Source organism: Hemibagrus wyckioides, linkage group LG05 (genome assembly GCF_019097595.1).
Source record: "Hemibagrus wyckioides isolate EC202008001 linkage group LG05, SWU_Hwy_1.0, whole genome shotgun sequence".
Classification (NCBI taxonomy): domain Eukaryota; kingdom Metazoa; phylum Chordata; class Actinopteri; order Siluriformes; family Bagridae; genus Hemibagrus; species Hemibagrus wyckioides.
In genome coordinates, this window is record NC_080714.1 from 28,050,386 (window position 1) to 28,071,145 (window position 20,760).

The 20,760-nt window shown below is 41.4% G+C and overlaps 1 protein-coding gene across 1 annotated transcript; it reads left to right on the top strand.

Annotated features, from left to right (window-relative positions):
* The first annotated feature begins 812 nt into the window (after positions 1–812).
* Positions 813–19,334, top strand: tmem47 (transmembrane protein 47). The gene is made up of 3 exons (XM_058388886.1): positions 813–1,285; positions 13,645–13,785; positions 15,480–19,334. The coding sequence occupies exons 1-3, from the start codon at positions 1,048–1,050 to the stop codon at positions 15,656–15,658; spliced, it is 558 nt and encodes a 185-aa protein (XP_058244869.1). The 5' UTR covers positions 813–1,047; the 3' UTR covers positions 15,659–19,334.
* The last annotated feature ends 1,426 nt before the right edge of the window (positions 19,335–20,760 follow it).

Sequence of the window (20,760 nt, forward strand, 5' to 3'; positions counted from 1 at the left end):
AGGTGATGATGATGATGAGGAGGAGGAGGATGATGGTAATGATAAAGGTGATGATAAAGGTGATAATGATGAGGATGGTGATGATGGTGATGATGAGGATAGTGATAATGATGAGGATAAAGGCGATGATGAGGATTGTGATGATGGTGGTGATAATGATGAGGATGGTGATAGTAATGGCGACAGGGGGCGCTAAAACTCTCTTAGAATATGTTTTGCTCATACACATAACACCCTCACTAGCATGTAATTAAAGACCCCTTAAAACTTCATTTGTAAACAGTACTTTGATTGTCTTATAGCACTGATGATGATGATTAATATTATTTTGTTTTTATAGTAGTAACAGAAGAACAGAGAGAGAGAGAGAGAGAAAGATAGAGAGAGAGAGAGAGAGAGAGAGAGAGAGAGAGAGTAGAAACAGGAAAAGTGAGTAAGTAAAATGAGAGAAATGAGAAATGTAGAGTTAGGGAAGAGAGAAAAATAAAAAAAAGGGAAAGAGAGCAGCAACAGAGAAAATGTAGAGGGACAGAGGAGAGTCAGAGAGAAACAGAAAGAGAGAGAAACAGAGAGAGAGACAGACAGACAGAAAAAGTAGAAACAGGAAAAGAGAATGAGTAAAATGAGAAAAGCAAAAAAAATGTAAAATGTAAATAAAAAAAGGAGAGGAGAGCAGGAACCAGAAACAGAGAAAATGTAGAGGGACAGAGAGTCAGAGAGAAACAGAAAGAGAGAGAGAGAGTGTGTAAGCAGATAGAGAGAGAGAGAGAGAGAGAGAGAGAGATGGGGGTGTTGAGTGTGGGCGGGCTTTAGGACCCTGCAGGTGCGCCGTGTTTTGTGTTCAGTAATGTGCAGTGCGGATCCTCCTCATCCTCAGAGCGCGCGACCCTCCGCCTGACTCCTCACTCGCACTTCCTCTGCCTTTCTTCCTTCCGAAGCAGCAGCAGCCACAGCATCACCGCCGCAGCCTCGTCCCGCCGCGAGCGCACGAGCCTCCTGAGCGTCTGAGCGCGAGCCACAGCCGCCGCCCCGCCGCCCCTGCTGCTGATGGCCTCGTCCGCGAGCGGCACGGAGGAGGCGCGCGGCGCGGTGTCCTCGTCGGCGCCCACGCCCCTCAAACTGGTGGGCCTGGTGTGCGTGTTCCTGGCGCTCTGCCTGGACGTGGGCGCCGTGCTGAGCCCCGCGTGGGTCACCGCCGACCAGCAGTACTACCTGTCCCTGTGGGAGTCGTGCGCAAAGTCCGCCGGCGCGAGCGCGTGGCAGTGCAGCGGCACACTGAACACGGGTAAGCAAGAGCTATCCGCACACACACACACACACACACACACACACAACAACAACAACAACAACAAACAAAAACAAACAAAGCAACCAGACGCAGTTTCATCTTGGGTATCAGTGTGACGATTATATCAAAATCACGATAAAATGTGTCACAGCATCGCGGGGATCCTGACATCACAACATCCTCCACCTTCAGGGGTCCGATTCTGAGCTCTTTAAAACCTTTATAGATTATTGTTGTTTACTTATTTATTATAAAGCAGCTGAACAGGACACTTTCTCATAAAACAACAAGAAACAAATAAATAAATAATCTTTTATTTGGTTTTTTTTTTAGATTAAAAAAAAATTTTTTAGATTTTTTTTAATAGACTGACCTTTGTTTATGCAAATGAGGCTTCTTCTAATCAAGTATGCAGCAGTTGCCTTCTTAATCAAAACAAATATTTAGTCAGTGGATCGTCTTAGAGAAAACTTTGTTGGAAAAATAAAGAGAAATGAAAAAAAAATTAGCAATTGTAGTTCCAATAAAAGGATAAAGTCAAAAATAATCACCATTTTATTAAATCATCTGTAATATCTTTTGAATTAGGGATAGTATATAAAGTGGGCAGAGCTTAAAGCCTTCTTCAAAGTTTCGGGTAATGCCGTATTATAAAAAATACTATTAAACATTTTTCTGTTTGAATTTTTGATATACTTCTTACTATATTTTATGAGAAAACACTTAATACATCCAGTTTATCCAAAAATCTGACCAGTTATACTTGTAGTGTCTCGTTTTGAATCTACATGAACTCTAATAGAAAAGTTATGCTCTGTTACGTCCATGAATCTTTAATCATTTACTGTTAATGCTGAGGTTTATTGACATGATTATTAAGTTACAGCATCTGCCTGTGTCTCCTATTAGTATAGCTCGGTTATTATATCATGAATGACTTATATCTTGATATATTTGTGGAGGTTTTTCGACAAGTCTGGAAAAATATCAGCAGTCAAAATATGATAAAGATAAAGATGTAAAAAAAACAGAAGAAGAAAAAAGTAGTTTTCATTGTTCCCGGGACGGTCAGCGCGAGTCATGGGTCATGTATCTGTGTGTCTGTGTGTCTTTATGGCTTTACTGATGAGAGAGTATTATGTTACAGCGCTTCATCTCGCTGTCTGTCGGCGTATCGATCGGCGAATTGAAGACCGTCCGGATGTAAACAGAGTCATTAGGTTGTGTCGTTATGGAGCAGTATAAATATCATCAGGCGATAGACTTCTACATGCTTGGGCACCGAGTTGTCACTTCAGGGTCACACAGCTTCACAAAAAAAAGAGAGCGAGGATATGGAAATGAGAGCGTAACACTGAGCTGCGTAACATTCCAGCAGAATGCTATGAAACGCCTGGGACCAGCACCAGAAAGTCGATTGGTCTCACATTTAATTCGTATCGCAAATTTAGCCCAAGACATGGTCACAGGTCATCTCTGTGGAAAACCGGGATACTTCCCCAAGCACCAGAGTTGTGTTCACGTTTCCTTCACATCAGGATAAAGGAATCTGGAGGAATTTGGTGAATGGTGTAAAATGTGTTCTGGGAATCAGGAAATAAATTAGAGATGCATTAAAACCCACTCTGGTATCAGGGATCCTTTATCATCCTCGTAAAGAAAACACCGGATAATAACACGAGGATGGGTTCCCTTTCCCTCTCAAGGTTTCTTCCTCATATTGCCTCAGGGAGTCTTTCCTAATTGAGGACTAAGCACTGGGTACTGAATACTGAGCACTGAGTGCACTGAATACTGAATACTGAGCACTGAGTGCAAGAGTGCACTGAGTACTGAATACTGAGCACTGAGTGCACTGAATACTGAACACTGAGCACTGAGTGCAAGAGTGCACTGGGTACTGAATACTGAGCACTGAGTGCACTGAATACTGAACACTGAGCACTGAGTGCAAGAGTGCACTGAGTACTGAATACTGAGCACTGAGTGCACTGAATACTGAACACTGAGCACTGAGTGCAAGAGTGCACTGGGTACTGAATACTGAGCACTGAGTGCACTGAATACTGAACACTGAGCACTGAGTGCAAGAGTGCACTGAGTACTGAATACTGAGCACAGAGTGCACTGAATACTGAACACTGAGCACTGAGTGCAAGAGTGCACTGAGTGCTGAATACTGAGCACAGAGTGCACTGAATACTGAACACTGAGCACTGAGTGCAAGAGTGCACTGAGTGCTGAATACTGAGCACAGAGTGCAAGAGTGCACTGAGTGCTGAATACTGAGCACAGAGTGCAAGAGTGCACTGAGCACTGAGTACTGAGCACTGAATACTGAGTCCCAAATACTGAGCACTGAGTGCTCTGAGTACTGAAAACTGAGCACTAAATACTGAGTACTGAATACTGAGCACTGAGTACTGACTAGTGTGCACTGAATAATGAGTACTGACTAATGAGCACAGAGTACTAAGCACTGAATACTTTAAACTTCTCACAGATTTTAATGAACACTGAGTACTAAATACTGAGCACCAAATACTGACCACTGGGTACTGCATACCGAGCAATGAGTGCTGAATACTGAGTACACTGACTACTGAATACTGACCACTGGGTATTGCATACCGAGCAATGAGTGCTGAATACTGAGTACACTGACTACTGAATACTGACCACTGGGTACTGCATACCGAGCAATGAGTGCTGAATACTGAGTACACTGACTACTGAATACTGAGCACTGACTATTATGCATTGGATACTAAGCACTGAATACTTTACACTTATCACAGTGCAGATTTTAATGAACACTGAGTACTGAGCATTAAGTACTGAGAACTGAGTTCCAAATACAGAGCGCTGCATACTAAGCCCTGATTATTGAGTACTGAGCACTTTATACTTTACACTCTCCGTACGAATCTGGGTGTGGTTATTAATGACCACACTTGCTTACTCTGGCCATCGGTCATCCTCATTTACTTCTGATAAATAACCAGAACATAAACAGAGCTGAAGAACATCTTCCCGATGGACCCATGTGAAGTACGTTACTCATTTTAATACTCGTACTCATCACCAAAAATCATCACAGCTAGGAAATGAGACAAAAAAAAAAACATGATTCAGGAGTGGAGAATGAAACTTTTTTTTATCTCTCTGCATTCGGGGACAAGCTCCGGCCCAGAACACCACTCTAAATGGACAAATTACTGTGACTTTTTTATGGCACAATTTAAGTAAGAGCTATAAGGGAGGTCTCGGACCATTCGGCGCTCGATGGGCCACAACACAGCGTGAAATGATGCTGAAGAACTCCAGTAAATCTGGTAGGCCAGGACAGGCACCATGACTTAACCCTAATGAGGCCGTATCTCAGGAGTGATATGGCCCACATCTTAAAAGCTAGGTCCTGAAAACCGACTCCTGCACCAGCTTTAAAGAGGAGCACTCGCTTTTTTTCCTTTTTCCCACCCTTACAAGACTAAACTTAAATGCCGGCTTCAACATCTGAGATATTTTCATCGCCGATCCTTGGAGAATGCCACGTTTTGCTTGTTTATACAACGCTACATATATTTCTTTGTTTGAATTTAGCCCTGCTAGCTAGCCAGTCAGCTGCTGCAGTGACTTGACATGTCATTTTTATGAAGTGAGAAAACAAAATAGTTTGTTTTTTACAGACATTTATAGGTCTCTAAACATAGCATGTTTAGTTTAAACAGGATATTTTGAACGAGGAAATCTTTCCAGCAGGTGCTAATCACTCATCGCTAGTTCATTTTCTGCTCCACTCTTTCTTTTCACTTCACCAGTCGTTGCTCTCGGACAATGCGGGAATGTCACAGCGGGCCCAGCTGGGACTTTCTTTCTGCTTTTGTTGCCCTGAAAATGGGCTTTTTGTCAGGGTTCAGTGAGAAGGGAGGCTAACTTGGCCATGCTAACTCCCCAGAGACATTAGTGTGCACGCAGATTAGTTACCACGGCAACAAGTGGCCCATTTCCCACCGAGTTCAAGAAACCCAAGATACTTTGTTGTTGCAGGTTGACGTCGGTCTGGATGGAAGAAAGGAATAGACTGAGGAGAATATTTGAGACGTTTCGAAAGTCTAGAGTTCAACAGTCGTGCAAAAACAACTTTATTATGTTTCTGCTTTTTGTCCTAAAAAAAAAAAAAGTTTATTCAGAATCAGAACTCCCGGAGCAGAGATGAACCCGGAGCTGGAGCTGAAGTCAGAGCCGGAGCTGCTTCCATCCATTCCAGAGCTTTATTGATCCGAGCCTCAGTATAATCCGTCACTCTTCTTATTCTCGTATTTTCCCCGTGTGTCATGCACTGTGCATTAAACAAATCTCATTAGCTTTGCAATTACCGCTCGGCTAAGGCCAGCCTCCACAGAGCGCCGTTATCGACTCACTGACTACTCGACTTGTTCTGGATAGACATTTGGGTTGGAGATTTGTTTGCATTAAAGATTAACTATTAAATTAAGGCGTTAATATGCTCACACACACACACACACAGGAGACAGAGGCATTTGGTTAGAGTGTGTGAGAACCGACTTTTTGTGCTGATGCAGAATGTGAAGGGTGTGTGTGAAGCGAGTTTCTTCTCTCCATAAGTGTGTGTGTGTGTGTGTGTGGACCTGTCCCTGTTTCAGGACTATTTTTAACACACCCTCATCCGCTCTTTCCATCTCCACACTCCAGTGCAAAATATCCACATCATGACATTTTAATTATGAAGATAAACTCCTCTTTCTGTGGATTTGGGGGTGGGGTGGGGGCGGGGCTTCGTCAATTAGGTTTGATATGCTAATTATGTTCACGCATGACAACATGGTTCCCGCGGACCTTCACCCACAGAACCTATGTGTTTAGGCCAGCCGTCCTGGTTGTTATGGTAACGTGGTCGTTATCATGAGAACGTAGGACATAAACTGAACGCTCGGACCGATCAGGACTGATATGCAAATTATTCCGATGTTGTTCCAAATTAGACGATGAGAACATGCAGACTTTAGCTGGATAGCTTAATGACCAGCAAAATCGTTGTTGTTATGGTAACTAGTTACTGATGAGTGAGCGTTTTAACTAACTAGATTGTTAACAAGTTATTTCTTCAGTTTTTCCACCACTTTTATTGCTGGTTTGAAAAGGAATCTCGGTTTATTCAGGATCAAACCTCCAAGGAGCAACTAACAAAAGTATTGGCACCCTGAAACGGCAAGAGGGAAATGGGGAAGGGAAGTCGAGAAGGGCGTGTTAACAATAATACTGGAACACAGCTCGCATCTTCCTGCCGACTCTCGTCCCGCTGTTCATCACGTGAGTTGCCCTGTCTTTATTTTTTCCTGCTCTCCGTCGTCCGTGTGAGGGCCGCAGGGCGTTGCAGTAAGCGGATGAGATACAGATTTCACTAATTAACGTTTCGATTCTTATCAGCGTTTTCCCCCTCTGTGATCCTGAAGGGTTTTTTTTCCTTTGGGATAAGATCTTGTTCTGCTCGGGTTCCTTCGAATGCACGTCTCAAGGTGCTTCAAAGACGTCACGCGAAAAAATAAACACTTCAACAGATGATCAGGAAAGACGATCCGTGAGCTCGGCCTCTGTTCTTTTTCCTCAGGGGCCACATGACCGAAAATCATCAACCTTGTACAGTAACAGCTTGTTTATGTTTTCCAGCTCCGCCATCGAAACCGAGGTTCCGTATAAACGTCACATGACAAAAGCCACTGCTTTACAGCGGAGGAAATGATGTCGTTCTTCAGGTTGAGCTTTACGGCTGAAGCAGAGTGATTAAAAAAACTGGAAAAGGAAACGACTTCAGACAGATTTTAATGTGATTCGTGTTTTCAGTGTCTCTTTATACAAGTCCTCAAAAATCTGTCTTTACCGATGACGCCATGTCCAGCGTTTTCACACAGGCCTCAGGGGAAATAAGGAAGAATGTTGGAATGTTGGTTTCTTCAGGCCACAGGACCTGCTGGAGGATAAAAATAGGACTGGAATGTAGCGGTTAATATCAGCAAGGGAGAGAAAACCAGATTCTCAGCGCACTTTCCCTCTTATCGGCCCGATTAGTATATTTTTCGACTGAAAGATATTGAGGAAAAATCTGGAAAAAATTATCCAAGCGAATAAATAATTAGGTTATTATATGAATCAGGGCTTTCTTAAACATTTTGCAGCCAAAACATTCAAAGAAATTTGACCCATCCCCAAATGATTCTGTTCATATTTATATTTTTCTTCAGTACTTTACCATGTGCCTAATATTGTGTTGGTCCCCCTTTTGCTGCCAAAACAGCCCTGATCCTTACACTTGTCTATTTTTCCTGCTTCTAACATCAACTTTGAGGACAAAATGTTGACTTGCTGCCTAATATATCCCACCCACTAACAGGTGCCATGATGAGGAGATCATCAGTGTTATTCACTTCACCGGTCAGTGCTCAGAATGTCCTCACTAGCTGTTTCTACCACCGGTTGCCATAGTAACACTAGCGTTTCTCAGCAGGTGGTGCAGCTAGCAAACCAAATCAGGTTTTTGTCGCTAAATTGAAATGTTTTGGAGGTAGATTTTGTGTTTGTGTATAAATTTCCTCAGTGTTTATCTGCATCTTATCATGTGATGTGAAGGAAAAGCAGTGTGTGAGCTTTGCTCCGAATCACATGACCTCTACAGTCTTTAATAATATTGCCAGTAGTCGCTGTACCGAGTCGTTCCAGATTTGCGTAAATATCGACTTTTCTCAACAATGTCACGTTGCTGAGGTGGACACACCCACATCTGTTTCATTTCATTTTTTTTAGTCACCAGCCACCGCTCGCTGTCGCTCATCTACGTCTCTGGCCACTTTGTCACAGCGACTTTCTGCATGTGTGAATGTAGCCTAAATACCGAAAGCTGATTATTTTCTTAAAACTGCACGTCCTGAAGCGTTTTATTTCTCCTATTACAATTTTTTTATGTAATAATGAACGTCATACATTTGATCCATTTGAAGCTATGTTTAACATTTGCAAAGCAAGTTAGTTCCTGTTCTCACCTACGCTACAGCAGCTAGAAGCTAGCGAGCAGCAGTCATTCCTTCATCAGACTCTATTGTTTATCATGTTAGCACAGACTCTTCTGTCCTGAAGATGTGGGAAATGTTCCAGCTTTATCTCAGACTGTTACACAGCACCGACACTGGAGACTCCTTCCACACATCACACACACATCACACACACATCACTCACACATCACACACACATCACACACACACATCACACACACACATCACACACACACATCACACACACGCACTTTTCCTCACAGAAAACTTTACACATCTCAGCAATTTTGTTTGTTTTGGTTTTAAAGTCCGTCCTTCATGGCACCCTGTGAACAAGCAAACTCAAAACTCTTCATAACTGAGCTAAATCCACACACACACACACACACACACACATATGCTAAACAGCCAAACCTCAAATATCTGGAACAAGAAACGTCCCTCAGCGGCGGTTTTTCCCCACGCGCTTTATATTGTTCAAACATGTACAGGAACAACTGATGCCCACAAAAGCTAATTTCATGCTAATGTTTCAGATAAACTCTGAGGCGTCATTTCACAATCTGCTGTTGTTGGCTGCTTTGCAATTAGCGCTTGCCGCTTGTGGTTGAAAACGTTAGAGCGTAAAAGCTTTTTCTCACGCCTGAGCATCTGAGCGAGTCAGTGTGATTTCTGCTCTGCGGCACGATTAGCGCCTGATTCACGAGGCTGTTTATATCGGCATATGTCTACTAGCGGTGCCGGGCTAGTCATAGCTTTGAGCGAAATGCTGTTTATGCGATCCATCCATCCTCTTTCTCGGTAACTGACAGCGTTGTTAACAGACTGTTTCACCTCATTTCTCAGGAGCTGCTGTGCTCTGGATGTTCAAACTTGTTTGACTGGAAAAAACTAAAATGCTAAGACTTACAGCTACAGCTAGCTAACTAACTTAGCAAATATTTTTACCACATAGTTGATGGTTTCCCTTGTTGGGTCATGAGACACAAATGGAGTTGGGATGCTGGACATTTCTGGAAATCCTCTTTCTGTAGTGTAACATTTTTAACGTGTATTTTGTTACATTAGCCTGCTGATAAAATGTGCTATGCTAGCTCACAATATTTATAGAAAAACAATACATGCTATCTATTATAGGACTCACATGTTAGCATGCTAATGTCGATTTCCACTCTCTGTACCCACAGTACGCTAGCTAGCCGTTCTAGCATGTCTTCTTCGCATGTTTCCTGAGGTTTTTGTTTTTAAAAAGATCTGTTGTACTTTTTTTAATCTGTTTCTAGGACTGAAATAACGTTGTGGAACAGAAAACAAGATGGAGCCTGTGCTCACTTTAGCAAAAGTGTTTCAGAGAATCTTCTACCACAACTGGAAATTTCCCCACTAAGGGATGAATAAAGGTTTATCTTATCTTAATATTTGTGTTAATCCAGTGTCTGAACCTGTGCGAAGCCTGTTGAGGAAAGAAACAGACATTAAATGCTAGCGACTTAATTAGCAAGCTAAACTAGCAGAGGAAATCCTGCTTGTTGAAGGGAGAAGGTTGTAGTGCGTCAGGGCGAGTGACGTCTCCTTTAAAGTCTCTGCTTTGTAACTAAAGCTGAGCAGGAAATGTGCTGATTCATTATTTAGCGCCGTTAAAACCCCTCCGGTTAAATCGATGGCTCGTGAACTGGGCTGTGATTTCATTTCACTTTTGTTTTTTCTCTCTCAGGTTGTTGTTGCAACTTCTGCTTTGATCTTCGATCTTTAACTAAAGAGCTGATTTTCATAAACCTGGACTTCTGAAATCTAAGTGGGATTTTTTTTGTGCTAATATATTCTTCATTCCTCCATTCATCACCCCAGGAACGTCTCATTGCTCCATATTTATTTATGTTTTTTGTTCCTTCGCTCCTTCACTCATCCTCTTGCCGTCCTCCAGCCGCGGAGCTCTTTCTTCCACGTTCGCTCTTACGCTCCATCAGCGGCCGGGTCTGGCGTCTCTGTTTCTCATGCATTGACTTCTCCTCCTTTTTCTTCATCTTGTCTGTCGTTCTTTTTTTTCAGCACCCCTCCCCCACCCCCTATCCCTCGCTCCCTGTCAGCTCTCCATGGAGGATTCGCTGCTATTTCTAGGCCCCACTTCAGTCGAGTGTCTTTAGAGTGCTTCTGAATAAAAGGCAGATGGAGAGATGGAGAGGGAGAGAGAGAGGTAAGGAAAAGGAGAGAGAGAGGGAGAAGGAGAGAGAGGGAGGGAGAGAGAGAGAGAGAGAGAGAGTAAGAGAGAGAGAGAGTATGACAGAGAGAATAAGGGAGTGGAGCATCCATTATGTGATGCCCCGTTTATCCGAACAGAGTCAGTGATAAGCTCTCAGTAGTGCAAAAAGGTTCACTGTTTTACAATTAGGCAGACAACCCAGTGTGTGTGTGTGTGTGTGTGTGGTTAATTACACAGCATTATTGTTATCCTTCCCCGTGTAATCCATCCATTCTCCTGCTTTTTTTCTCACTGTGAAACCTGAGCGTATTTCTTTTTTACTTCCCCGTAACACCTCACACACTCACATACACACTCTCACACACACACTCTCACACACACTCACACACTCCCTCCTTCCTCTCTGTTTTCTTCTCCTCCTTTCCTTCCACACATGCATTCGTTCCCAGACCAGCACGTACCCCAGAGACAGACAAACAAACCTTTTCCTTCCTTCTAATTCGATTGTGTTTGAGAACGGAGCAGTGCCTTATCGGAACATACACGTGTGTGTGTGTGTGTGTGATAAATAAGTCCTGTTAGTATATATTTTGATCGATTAGCTTAAAGTAAGTGCTGATAAATAATTAATTCTAAAGCATGAACAATGCAGTGAATATTTTTTTACCTCGTTAGCATTCGCACTAAGGTTTTTTTTAAAAAGAAATATATGATTTAGTTTAGACAGAAATCAGAGCTGGAGGATTTATAAACGTCTGCTGTACAAACATCAGCCATGATTTCTGCAAATTATTCTTTATACGGCAAATAAAACAAGAGCCCTTCATCATCGCCTCGAAGCTGACTGATTAAACGCCCAGAAAGTTCTACAAGGTGAACAGAGTTCAGGTGCAGAAGAGAGACTTTTATATATTCATACATTTCATTAACATTTAGTTTAGTCTGAGGTCATGAAGGTCATTAGAAGCTGCACTGGGAGCTGTGTAAAATACTTTAATGGCTCGAATATGATAAGAATAACTAAAAAAACATCAAATCTTTATAAAGGTGTAATAAAGGCAATGCTAAAAGCTGCGGTGGAAATCATTTAGCGTAAAGCCTACGCACATTTTCATGACTTTCTGAAGCGCATTCTGTTTGAATCACAGAATCAAATATCTGTTCAGTGTATCAGGTACCAAAGTGACTCCTTGAAAATCCAAAACGAATCACTTTTTGATTAATCTGTATGAAACCGATGGCTGAAATCTTTATAAAGGTGTAATAAAGACACTGTTTAATAAAGTGTAATGAAGCACCGATTACATGACAGTGATCTCTGCTTCATTTTATTATTCAAATTATTGTCTGTTTATGAGTTTATGAAGGTTTATTTGTTTAACCGGAGAGAGAGAGATATGTATTTAAAATGTGTTTAATAGTGCTTCATTGTTGCTGCATTCTGATTGGTCCAGAACAGCAGCTCTAACTGAAGGCGCTAATACAGCGTTCCAGCGTGACATTGTTTCTATAGCAACAGCTCGTTCACAGGGACTTGAACCGTGGCTCCATGTTTAAAAAAAGAAAAATGTAAAGGCACTGATCAAACTACTAATTAACACACTGATTCCCGCTTCATTTAATTAGAGTTTAGTTAGCTAGTTAGGTTAAGTTAGATTAGTTTATAGCTACTACTGAAAAAAAGAAAAAAAGTTGGGTCACGTATCAAGACGTTCTGCCCAATCAGAATCCAGAATTAAACAGCGCTGTGGTATATATTTATAAGCTACATATAACTATTTCATTAAAAAAAAAGTTGAGATAGGCCACGCCCATAAAGTCACTGCACTTCCACAAAAAAACAACAACAATCAGAGCTGTTAGAGAAAATCAATCAACACCTTCTGACCAATCAGAATCCAGAACAAGTGTTGTCATGGTAACCATCTTACACTCAGGATTGCCAAAGTCAGAAACGTTACATTTTTAAACTCTGAAACAAAATTCTAATATGTTTTCTGTCGCCATGGAAATATTTACACTTACCCCGTTTGCCATTGACCGACCCACCTGAAGGAATCACATGTGAGTGAAAAGCATCAGCTGATTCCGACTCTCCAGCAGCATCACAGTGGAAGGCAAGCGAGTGTTTACTCACCCGACGGAGGACGTCCACGGAGCTGTGGAACACGCCGAGCTTATCCTCGCGTTCTGACGCGCTTTTACATTAACCTGTCCATACGTACAGCAGCCGAGACGAAACTACACAACAAAAGATCACTAATCAGGGACCCACCCCGAAACCGGGGCCAAGCCAGTGTCAAACTTCACCTTCACCATGGATTAATGAGCAGCTACACGAGAGCAGGAGCCAGTGAAGCCTTTCACAACAAACGGGTTAAATGTGTTTAGTAATAATAGCTACAGACAGAGAAGGTGTTGTCTAGACACACACACACACACACACACTGGCATTACAGGGTCTCCAGGACAATTCTAACATTCCTAACATCCAGGAATGATGAGAACACCAGAGTCAGAATGTAAAGAATGAGATATATATTTTTTTTGTATCTTTATTTTGATCAATTTGAAGAATTTGATCAATCAGAAAGAAAAACCGTCCAGTGGTCAGACCGAGGTCAGAGTGTGAGCTCCGCTGCTGCTGTGATGCTTGTCTAGAAGCTACCAATAGGAGGATGGCAAACTGACAAGACAACTACTAATACACATACAAGCTGATCATATTAATTAATATAATAGTAATAATTAACAGTCTACATGCCTGACCACATGTACGGTGAGATGCAAAGCTGGCACACATAACAGATATATAAATATAATTATAAATATAAATATATATAAATATATTTATTTCCTCTGAAGAACGGATATTTTGTGGTGTTGAATTTAAGTCTGCCACAAAAGCCTCCAAACTCACAACCAGTGAATCATTTTTTGAACCGAAATCTCTGTTCAGTGTATCAGGTACCAAAATGACTCCTTCTAAATCCAAAACTAATCACTTTTTGAAATGGAAGCCGAATCATGAATCAATAAATCTTCTCATAGTCAGCATTTGATTCACCCCGTTTGTGTTTGTGTTGCAGATTGGCAGATCGCCACGTTGGCGCTGTTACACGGAGGAGCCTTCCTCATCCTCATCTCCTTCATGGTGGCCCTGGTCTCCGTGTGCACGTGCAGCAGGAGGCGTTTCTACAGACCCGTCGCTGTCATGCTGTTCGCTGCAGGTGACTGAAATGCGAACTCGTAGCACACACTCGTTTCTGATTGGTTGGCTCTTCATGCGTAGAGTTAGCCTGTAAGCTCCAACCTGTCGAGTCACTTATATAATTCTATACACTTAATATTTTTAGCCTCATTAGCGAATCGAGGTCATTAACATACTTGCGAATCCTCGGATTAATGAGTCTCAAGTCTATGGAGAAATTTTTTTAATTAAAGTCTTAGTATAAATTCGGATATGAGCTTTAATCTCATTAGCATTCCCCACTTAATTGCACGAGATAATATTTTAAACGATTTTTTTTTCTATTCAAAATGGACCTGCTTAAATAAATCCAGCACACGATTTCTTTAGAGCTGAAAAATCTTCTGCAGAGAAATGTACTCGGTCATGAAATCAGGAAATTGAACATGAATAGCTCCAGCACTAAGTATTAGGATTTCCTGACTAACGAATCAACTTGTGCGTTTCGTAAATGTTTAATGACATTTCTCATTGCGATAATCATCAGTCACTCACTGACCATTAACGCTGACATTAACACGGCCACATTAAAGAAAGAAGGAAAAATCTGCCCCTACAGACCAGTCCAGCTGAATTATCCCAATCACAGTTAATCGTTAAGCGACATACGCTGCAAACCTAAATAAGTCAAGCTTCAGCCCCTGAGTGATGAGTTAGATCTGGAGAAAAAGCAGGAATGATGTAAACGTGCTCTTCGGCTCAAACCTCGTCTTTCACAGTCTGAGTATCTACTTGCTTCTGCTCACAGCTCAGCTCCGTCTCTTCACGTACGCCGTAAACGGAGCGGAACGGCTTACTGGGACGTGTCCTCGGGGCGAGAGAATGTGGAAACAGGAAGTTTGTCACAGCGTAGACTCCCAGCACGCAGCTGCTTCACTAATTACTCTTTTCTTCGTTTGCAAATTAATCACACAGACGTACGCTTTCTTTTAAAGATTTCTTTTAAGTGGATTTCTGATCTTCTTTTGAAGTCACTCGGCTCCCAATTTCCTCTGAGGAGCCAAAAATCCCCTCGGTTCTCAACCTACTTTTACCTCGTTTGAACGACTCGTATCTCTCCAATTCTTTGTATACACTACATTGCCAAAAGTTTTGGGACGTCTGCCTTTACGTGCACATGAATGTAATATGGAGTTGTCCCGCCCTTTGCAGCTATAACAGCTTCAACTCTTCTGGGAAGGCTTTCCACAAGGTTTAGGAGTGTGTTTATGGGAATTTTTGACCATTCCTCTAGAAGAAGTGGATTTATGAGGTCAGGCACTGATGTTGGACGAGAAGGTCTGGCTCAGTCTCCACTCTAATTCATCCCAAAGGTGTTCTATGGGGTTGAGGTCAGGACTCTGTGCAGGCCAGTCAAGTTCCTGCAGCTCGCGCATCCATGTCTTTATACCTTGCTGGTGTGCAGTCATGTTGGAACTGGAAGGGATCCCCAAACTGTTCCCACAAAGCTGGGAGCATGAAATTGCATCCAAAATGTCTGGTCTGGTATGAAGCTGAAGCATTAAGAGTTCCTTTCCCTGGAACTAAGGGCCTGAGCCCAACCCCTAAACTCAATTATTTGGAGGGGTGTCCCAAAACTTTTGGCAGTAAAGTGTAAGTGAGGCGGAATTCCAGAGACAGAGCCTAACTTTAATGTTATCAATTTGTCTTTTTTTTGTTTCCCCTCCCCCACAGTTGTCCTGCAGGCCTGCAGCTTGGTCCTGTTCCCCATCAAGTTCATCGAGACAGTCAGCTTGCGGATATACCACGAGTTTAACTGGGGTTACGGCTTGGCCTGGGGTGCCACCATCTTCTCGTTTGGAGGAGCCATCCTGTACTGCCTGAACCCCAAGAACTACGATGACTACTACTGACCCTGCTGCACGACTCCGCCCCCTGCCCTTAACCCCTCCCACACCGACACCCCCTTCCCCACTCCTGCCGTTCCCTATGGCTCACGCACCAAACATTTATTTGCTTCCCGAGAAACAAAAATAAACATGCAAACTGGGTGCAGAGCTCGTCCGATTCCGGACTGATGGATCTCACGTCTCATGCAACAACAACCTCCCCGAGATCATCATCATCATCATCATCCGTTTAGCTTCTTTAAAATTCCTTTATTAAATTGTTGCATCTCTTCTCATCTCTCCATCGCATCTCCGACGTTGCTGATCCGTCTCTGATCTTTAAGCGTCAGACTCCGGGGGAGATCTCCGGAAGCAGCCATGTGCCGATCCCTGCAGAGAGCTCCATCTGGAGCGGGGTTTAGGATCGGACCTGCTGCATGAGTGCACACACACTTACACACTTACTCACAGGGAGTGTTATAGCAGGTTTCTGTAATGAGAAAGCACAACAGAGAGCACATGCTAACCTTCGTTCACACAAGCAAGCCACAAATCGCTCATGGGATTTCTGTGAGAAAAGCTAATTGCTAACTACTTATAAGCTAACCGTTTTAGCTAAATACACCAAGCAGAAGCACCATCGATCAGCTGATTTCTCCATCCAAGCTTTATTTTCCTCTCTACACATTTAACGAGAGGTGGTGTAAGTCCAGGACGAGACGGAATCATGGTTCTCACGTCTCAGTGTCGTGTATTAAACTGACAGCCACAGGATGCTTTGCGGCTTGCTAGCGTGAACGCAGGGTCACGGTCTGAGCAGACGGAGATTCTAATCCATCGTAGTGTTTAGTACTTCCTGTACAGCAGGGTGCAAAAGTCTGAGTGCAAAAATAACTTTACACACAAAAAAACCAAGAACCCACGCTGCTAACTAGTGAGTTTTACACTTCGAAATATATTCATTTGAGGATCTCTTCATACAAACGTAAGTTTCTGTAATGTTAGCTAGCTAGTTCATAGCAATTGTTAGATAGCTTGCTAGATAAATATTAGCATATCTTTTAGGAAAAAAAAAATATATATGTGATTTTCTCTAAAGTTTGCTAGCTAGATTTTCTAGTGTTGGGGGAGACAGATAGATATCTTTGTTTAAAGATCTCTTCAAAAAATCAGTTTCTTTAATGAGAACTAGCCAGTTGCTAACATTTGCTATGTTTTAGAGTATTTTCTAAAAAAAAGGGGGGGGGATTTCTAAAGTTAACTAGCTAGTTTTGCTGTAAGGCATTTCATAATGTTTGCTAACTAGCAAGCTATCATTGTATTGGGAGATCTTCTAGCAAATTCGGATGTTAGCTAGCCTGTTTGCTTTGTTTTCAAATTTTTGCTGGATCTTTATCTTTTAACACATGGGATTTTACGCTAATGTTCACTAGCTAGTTCTGCTGGAGCTTTACTAATATTTAGTAACTAGCTTGCTTTATTTATATTCAGATATCTAGTAAAGTTAGCTAGCTGGAGACAGTTGCAACATTTTGTTCGGATGTAGCTAGCTAGCTTTGCATTAGGATATCCCATATGGAACATTTGTAAAATTATCTAGCTAAATTTCTGTGGAGGTTTTTGTTTTTGGGGAAATCTTTTAACAAATAGCACATTTGTTAGCTAGCTGTGTAACGGTTAACATTTGGGATTTTCTCTAGTTTGTGAACTAGATTTGCTGTGAGGCGTTTTCCTAAATCTTGTTCAGCAATCTTTCTGTTAGAATTACCTCAAAGAATGTAAATTATTTCTAACATTAGCTGGCAAGTTCGGTGTGGGACATTTGCTACTTTTAGCTAGCTAGCTATCTTTATATCAGCAGATGGGATGTTATGTGATGTTTTATAGCTGTCAGGATCATCCTCTAGTTTCTTTCATGTTATCTAGTCCCCCCCCCATTTTTTGTTTATTTTAGCTAGCTAACTATATATGGGCGTATCCTCCGTCAGAGAGGATTTACTCGAATGTTAGCTAGCTAGTTTTGCTATGAGACAATTTAAATGTTAGTTAGTTTATAGATTTGTACATAGGATTTTCTCTCAGGTTAGCTAGCATGTTTGGCGGTGAGATGCTAACTGCTAACGGCAGCTAGCTTTATGAGGAGATGTCCTCAAATCTATTCATCATTCATTGTTTTTGTTTTTTTTAACAAGGATTTATAGCTTTGTTTTTTAGGTGTAACATATTAGCTAGTTGAATGTTTAAAAACGTGTTTTATCTTTTAATTGCTGGGGAATTTTTTTGTTGCCTCACTAGCATTGTATGGAAAGATTGTCTCATGAAAGTCTTTTGTTAGCTAGCTAGTTTGTCCGTGGGACGTTTGCTGAAGTTTGCCCAAGTGTACTAGCTTACACAGATGTAGTCTTGCTAATACCGTGGGAATTTTTTTGTGCTACTTAGCTTTTTTGCACTCGGACGTTTGTCCTGGACTGTAGGAGGAAACTCAGATGACTTATGAAAGGGAATTTTATCCTGCGAGAAAAACCTGGAGGTCAACCCGAGCTCGATATAGATTTGTTTTCATGACACATTACGGCATATTTTCACCAAACTGTAGCTAATGTCAGGGGAATAGAATATGAATTAATGGTTAGAGCATGCTAAACGGAGCACCATGGGTTAATTAGCTTTTCTGGAAATAACTGTGAGGTTTCTTTTAGTGCATTCACTTTATGATAAGTGTGTGTTATGGAACTAATAGGGCTAGCGGTGGATTTTATTCTGTTGTTTTGTTTTCATGTCGATCCTACGTCTGAAGCTGAAAGGTTTTAGTGAAGACCAAAATCTGGCTAATGCTAAAATCTGATTTTATTGTTTTGCTGTGCAGATTATGGCGTCGTTCAGTGTTTTTTAGACCGTCGCCGTCTGTCCTGAGATTTCTGTCCACGGTTACAGCTTTTCTTTTCTTCCGATTGCGAAAGTGCGTTCAAATCCTTTACTAAAAGTGAAATGATTGTGGCAGGATGGAAACTTTTTACCTCAGAAAACCTGCTTAACTTTTTGATTACGGTTCCAAAATGTTTTTTTGACATTTTAAATTTGGTTAATTAAATATTTGAATATGAAACATTTAAATTTTAAATTTTTTAAAAAACATTAATGCAGTAAAAAGAAAATATTAATTCATAATATTAATTATCTGCTGGTTAATCACCAATCACTAACCACTACTCACTAACCACTAATCACTACTTAACTCAAAGGTCACGCCATAAAAAACAATCATTTTTAAAATGAGAAAGTTTATAAACAGTAAAGAAACATTAGCTATGACGCCGTTATTGCCATGTCGCTCGGCTGGCGTGAGTAGGTAAAATAAATTACCTCAGAATTTATTTATTTTCCTACAGACTATCACTGGACCCTTCTCGGGTGGAACTGCAATCATATTTGCGCAATTAAAATTTGGATTTCCTCTTCAATATGGGGTTTTTGAAATCTGAGCTGATTTATGTCAACGTAATTCCCTTCAATTAAAAAACAAAAAAACAAAAACAAAAACAAAAAGTTGATTGGCTGAAACGGCGCCAGGTCTTTGGAAGCGTTGGATTTTCATTTTGTAAATGGAAATTTTTCAGGTTTTCTTTATTCTTCTGAAATTCAATTTGCTTGCTGCAATTCACTGATAATTTGTTGAAATTCGCTGAAAGCTAGCTGTAAATTTACTGAAATGTACTGATAATTTGCAAAAATTCGCTGACAATTTGCTGAAATTAGCTGAGAATTAGCTGAAAGTCAATTTGTTTGCTGAAATTCACTGAAAATTCGCTGACATTAAATTTGTTTCCTAAATTTGTTTTGCTATTAGCGCTAAAGGCTAGTCTTCTATACAGACTGACTACTACAATTTAAAAACCTGGACATTAAATCTAAAAACAAAACCTATTTCCAAATCCTAGTGGCACAAAAACATTAACTGAAGCGAATCAGCTCGTACTGCCTCCTGAACAGAAGCACAAACACTGCCCCGGAACACAGAGTGACCGTTACACCGTCCACAATCACCCCATCAGACGTGTTTATTACCACAGCGGTTTATGACCACAGCCACGTCTCCGCTCTGATTGGTCAGAAGGAAGGTGTTGAATGTTCTAGAACAGCGGCTCTGACAGTAGCGCAGCTCTGCACAGCACACCGTTTTAATGTGTTATTGTTTCCATGGTAACAAGGCAGAGGAGGTCATGTCTTTTTTTTTGCGGTTTCTCGTTAACTTTTTTTTTCTCATCATGATAAAAGAATCTCATAATTGTCTGTGGAGTAAGAGGAACAAAACACATTTTATATCTGATTTCTGAAATGCACTTGCATAAAAGGAAACGTTGACGCACTTGGAGAAAAGAAACTGTACAAACAAAAACGTGTAGAAAACGTTCAACGTCGTTAGGAAAACCTGTAGGTCTTGTGGTTTAGCCGAGCCGTGCTAATAGATTAGCTTCTGATCGATATCTCATCTGTCAATCAATTAATCTTACTGAAGTATTAATAACACTCTGTTATGGTGGAGTAGAGGACTGTATTTCTTAGCAACTGTCCATTTAATGTGTGTGTGTGGCATGAAACACCTTTCTGTGTCTGTGTGTGTGGCATGAAACAACTTTCTGTGTGTGTGTGTGGCATGAAACACCTTTCTGTGTGTGTGTGAGAGAGAGAGAGAGAGAGTGTGTATGTCTGCTGGGGGGCAAATGCATCTGATTTCTATACACTAACAAAATAAACCAGTTAAAAAGAACGAAACTCATGCTGCTCGCATTACTTGAAAACAGGAAATGCGTCTGCTGCAATCGGAAAGAGTCGCTTCCTCCCAGCAGACGAGCGCCGGGTCTCGGGTCTCGTCAGCGAGATGTTTTCCACATCTGCAGCGTCAACGTTAGCGAGCAGATTAATGACCCAACACTTAGATTTCTCTTCTTTTCCCCAGCATCACTGATTAAGGGACTTTTTTCTTAAATTCATCTAAATCTAGGCTTCATCTACAGCAACGACAAAAACAAGCTCACTAAATGATCTGAGAAATCAGTCAACTGTGAGAAAATGACCATGTTAAGGATAATGTCAAATAATTAGGACATCAGCCACGCAAAGATGTA

What these genes read in the sequence shown, in the direction of transcription:
- tmem47 (XM_058388886.1), top strand. Translation starts at nt 1,048, where the DNA reads ATGGCCTCGTCCGCGAGCGGCACGGAGGAGGCGCGCGGCGCGGTGTCC. An exon ending in CAGCGGCACACTGAACACGG is followed by an intron (nt 1,286 to 13,644) that starts GTAAGCAAGAGC and finishes TTTGTGTTGCAG; the next exon opens with ATTGGCAGATCGCCACGTTG. An exon ending in TGTCATGCTGTTCGCTGCAG is followed by an intron (nt 13,786 to 15,479) that starts GTGACTGAAATG and finishes CCTCCCCCACAG; the next exon opens with TTGTCCTGCAGGCCTGCAGC.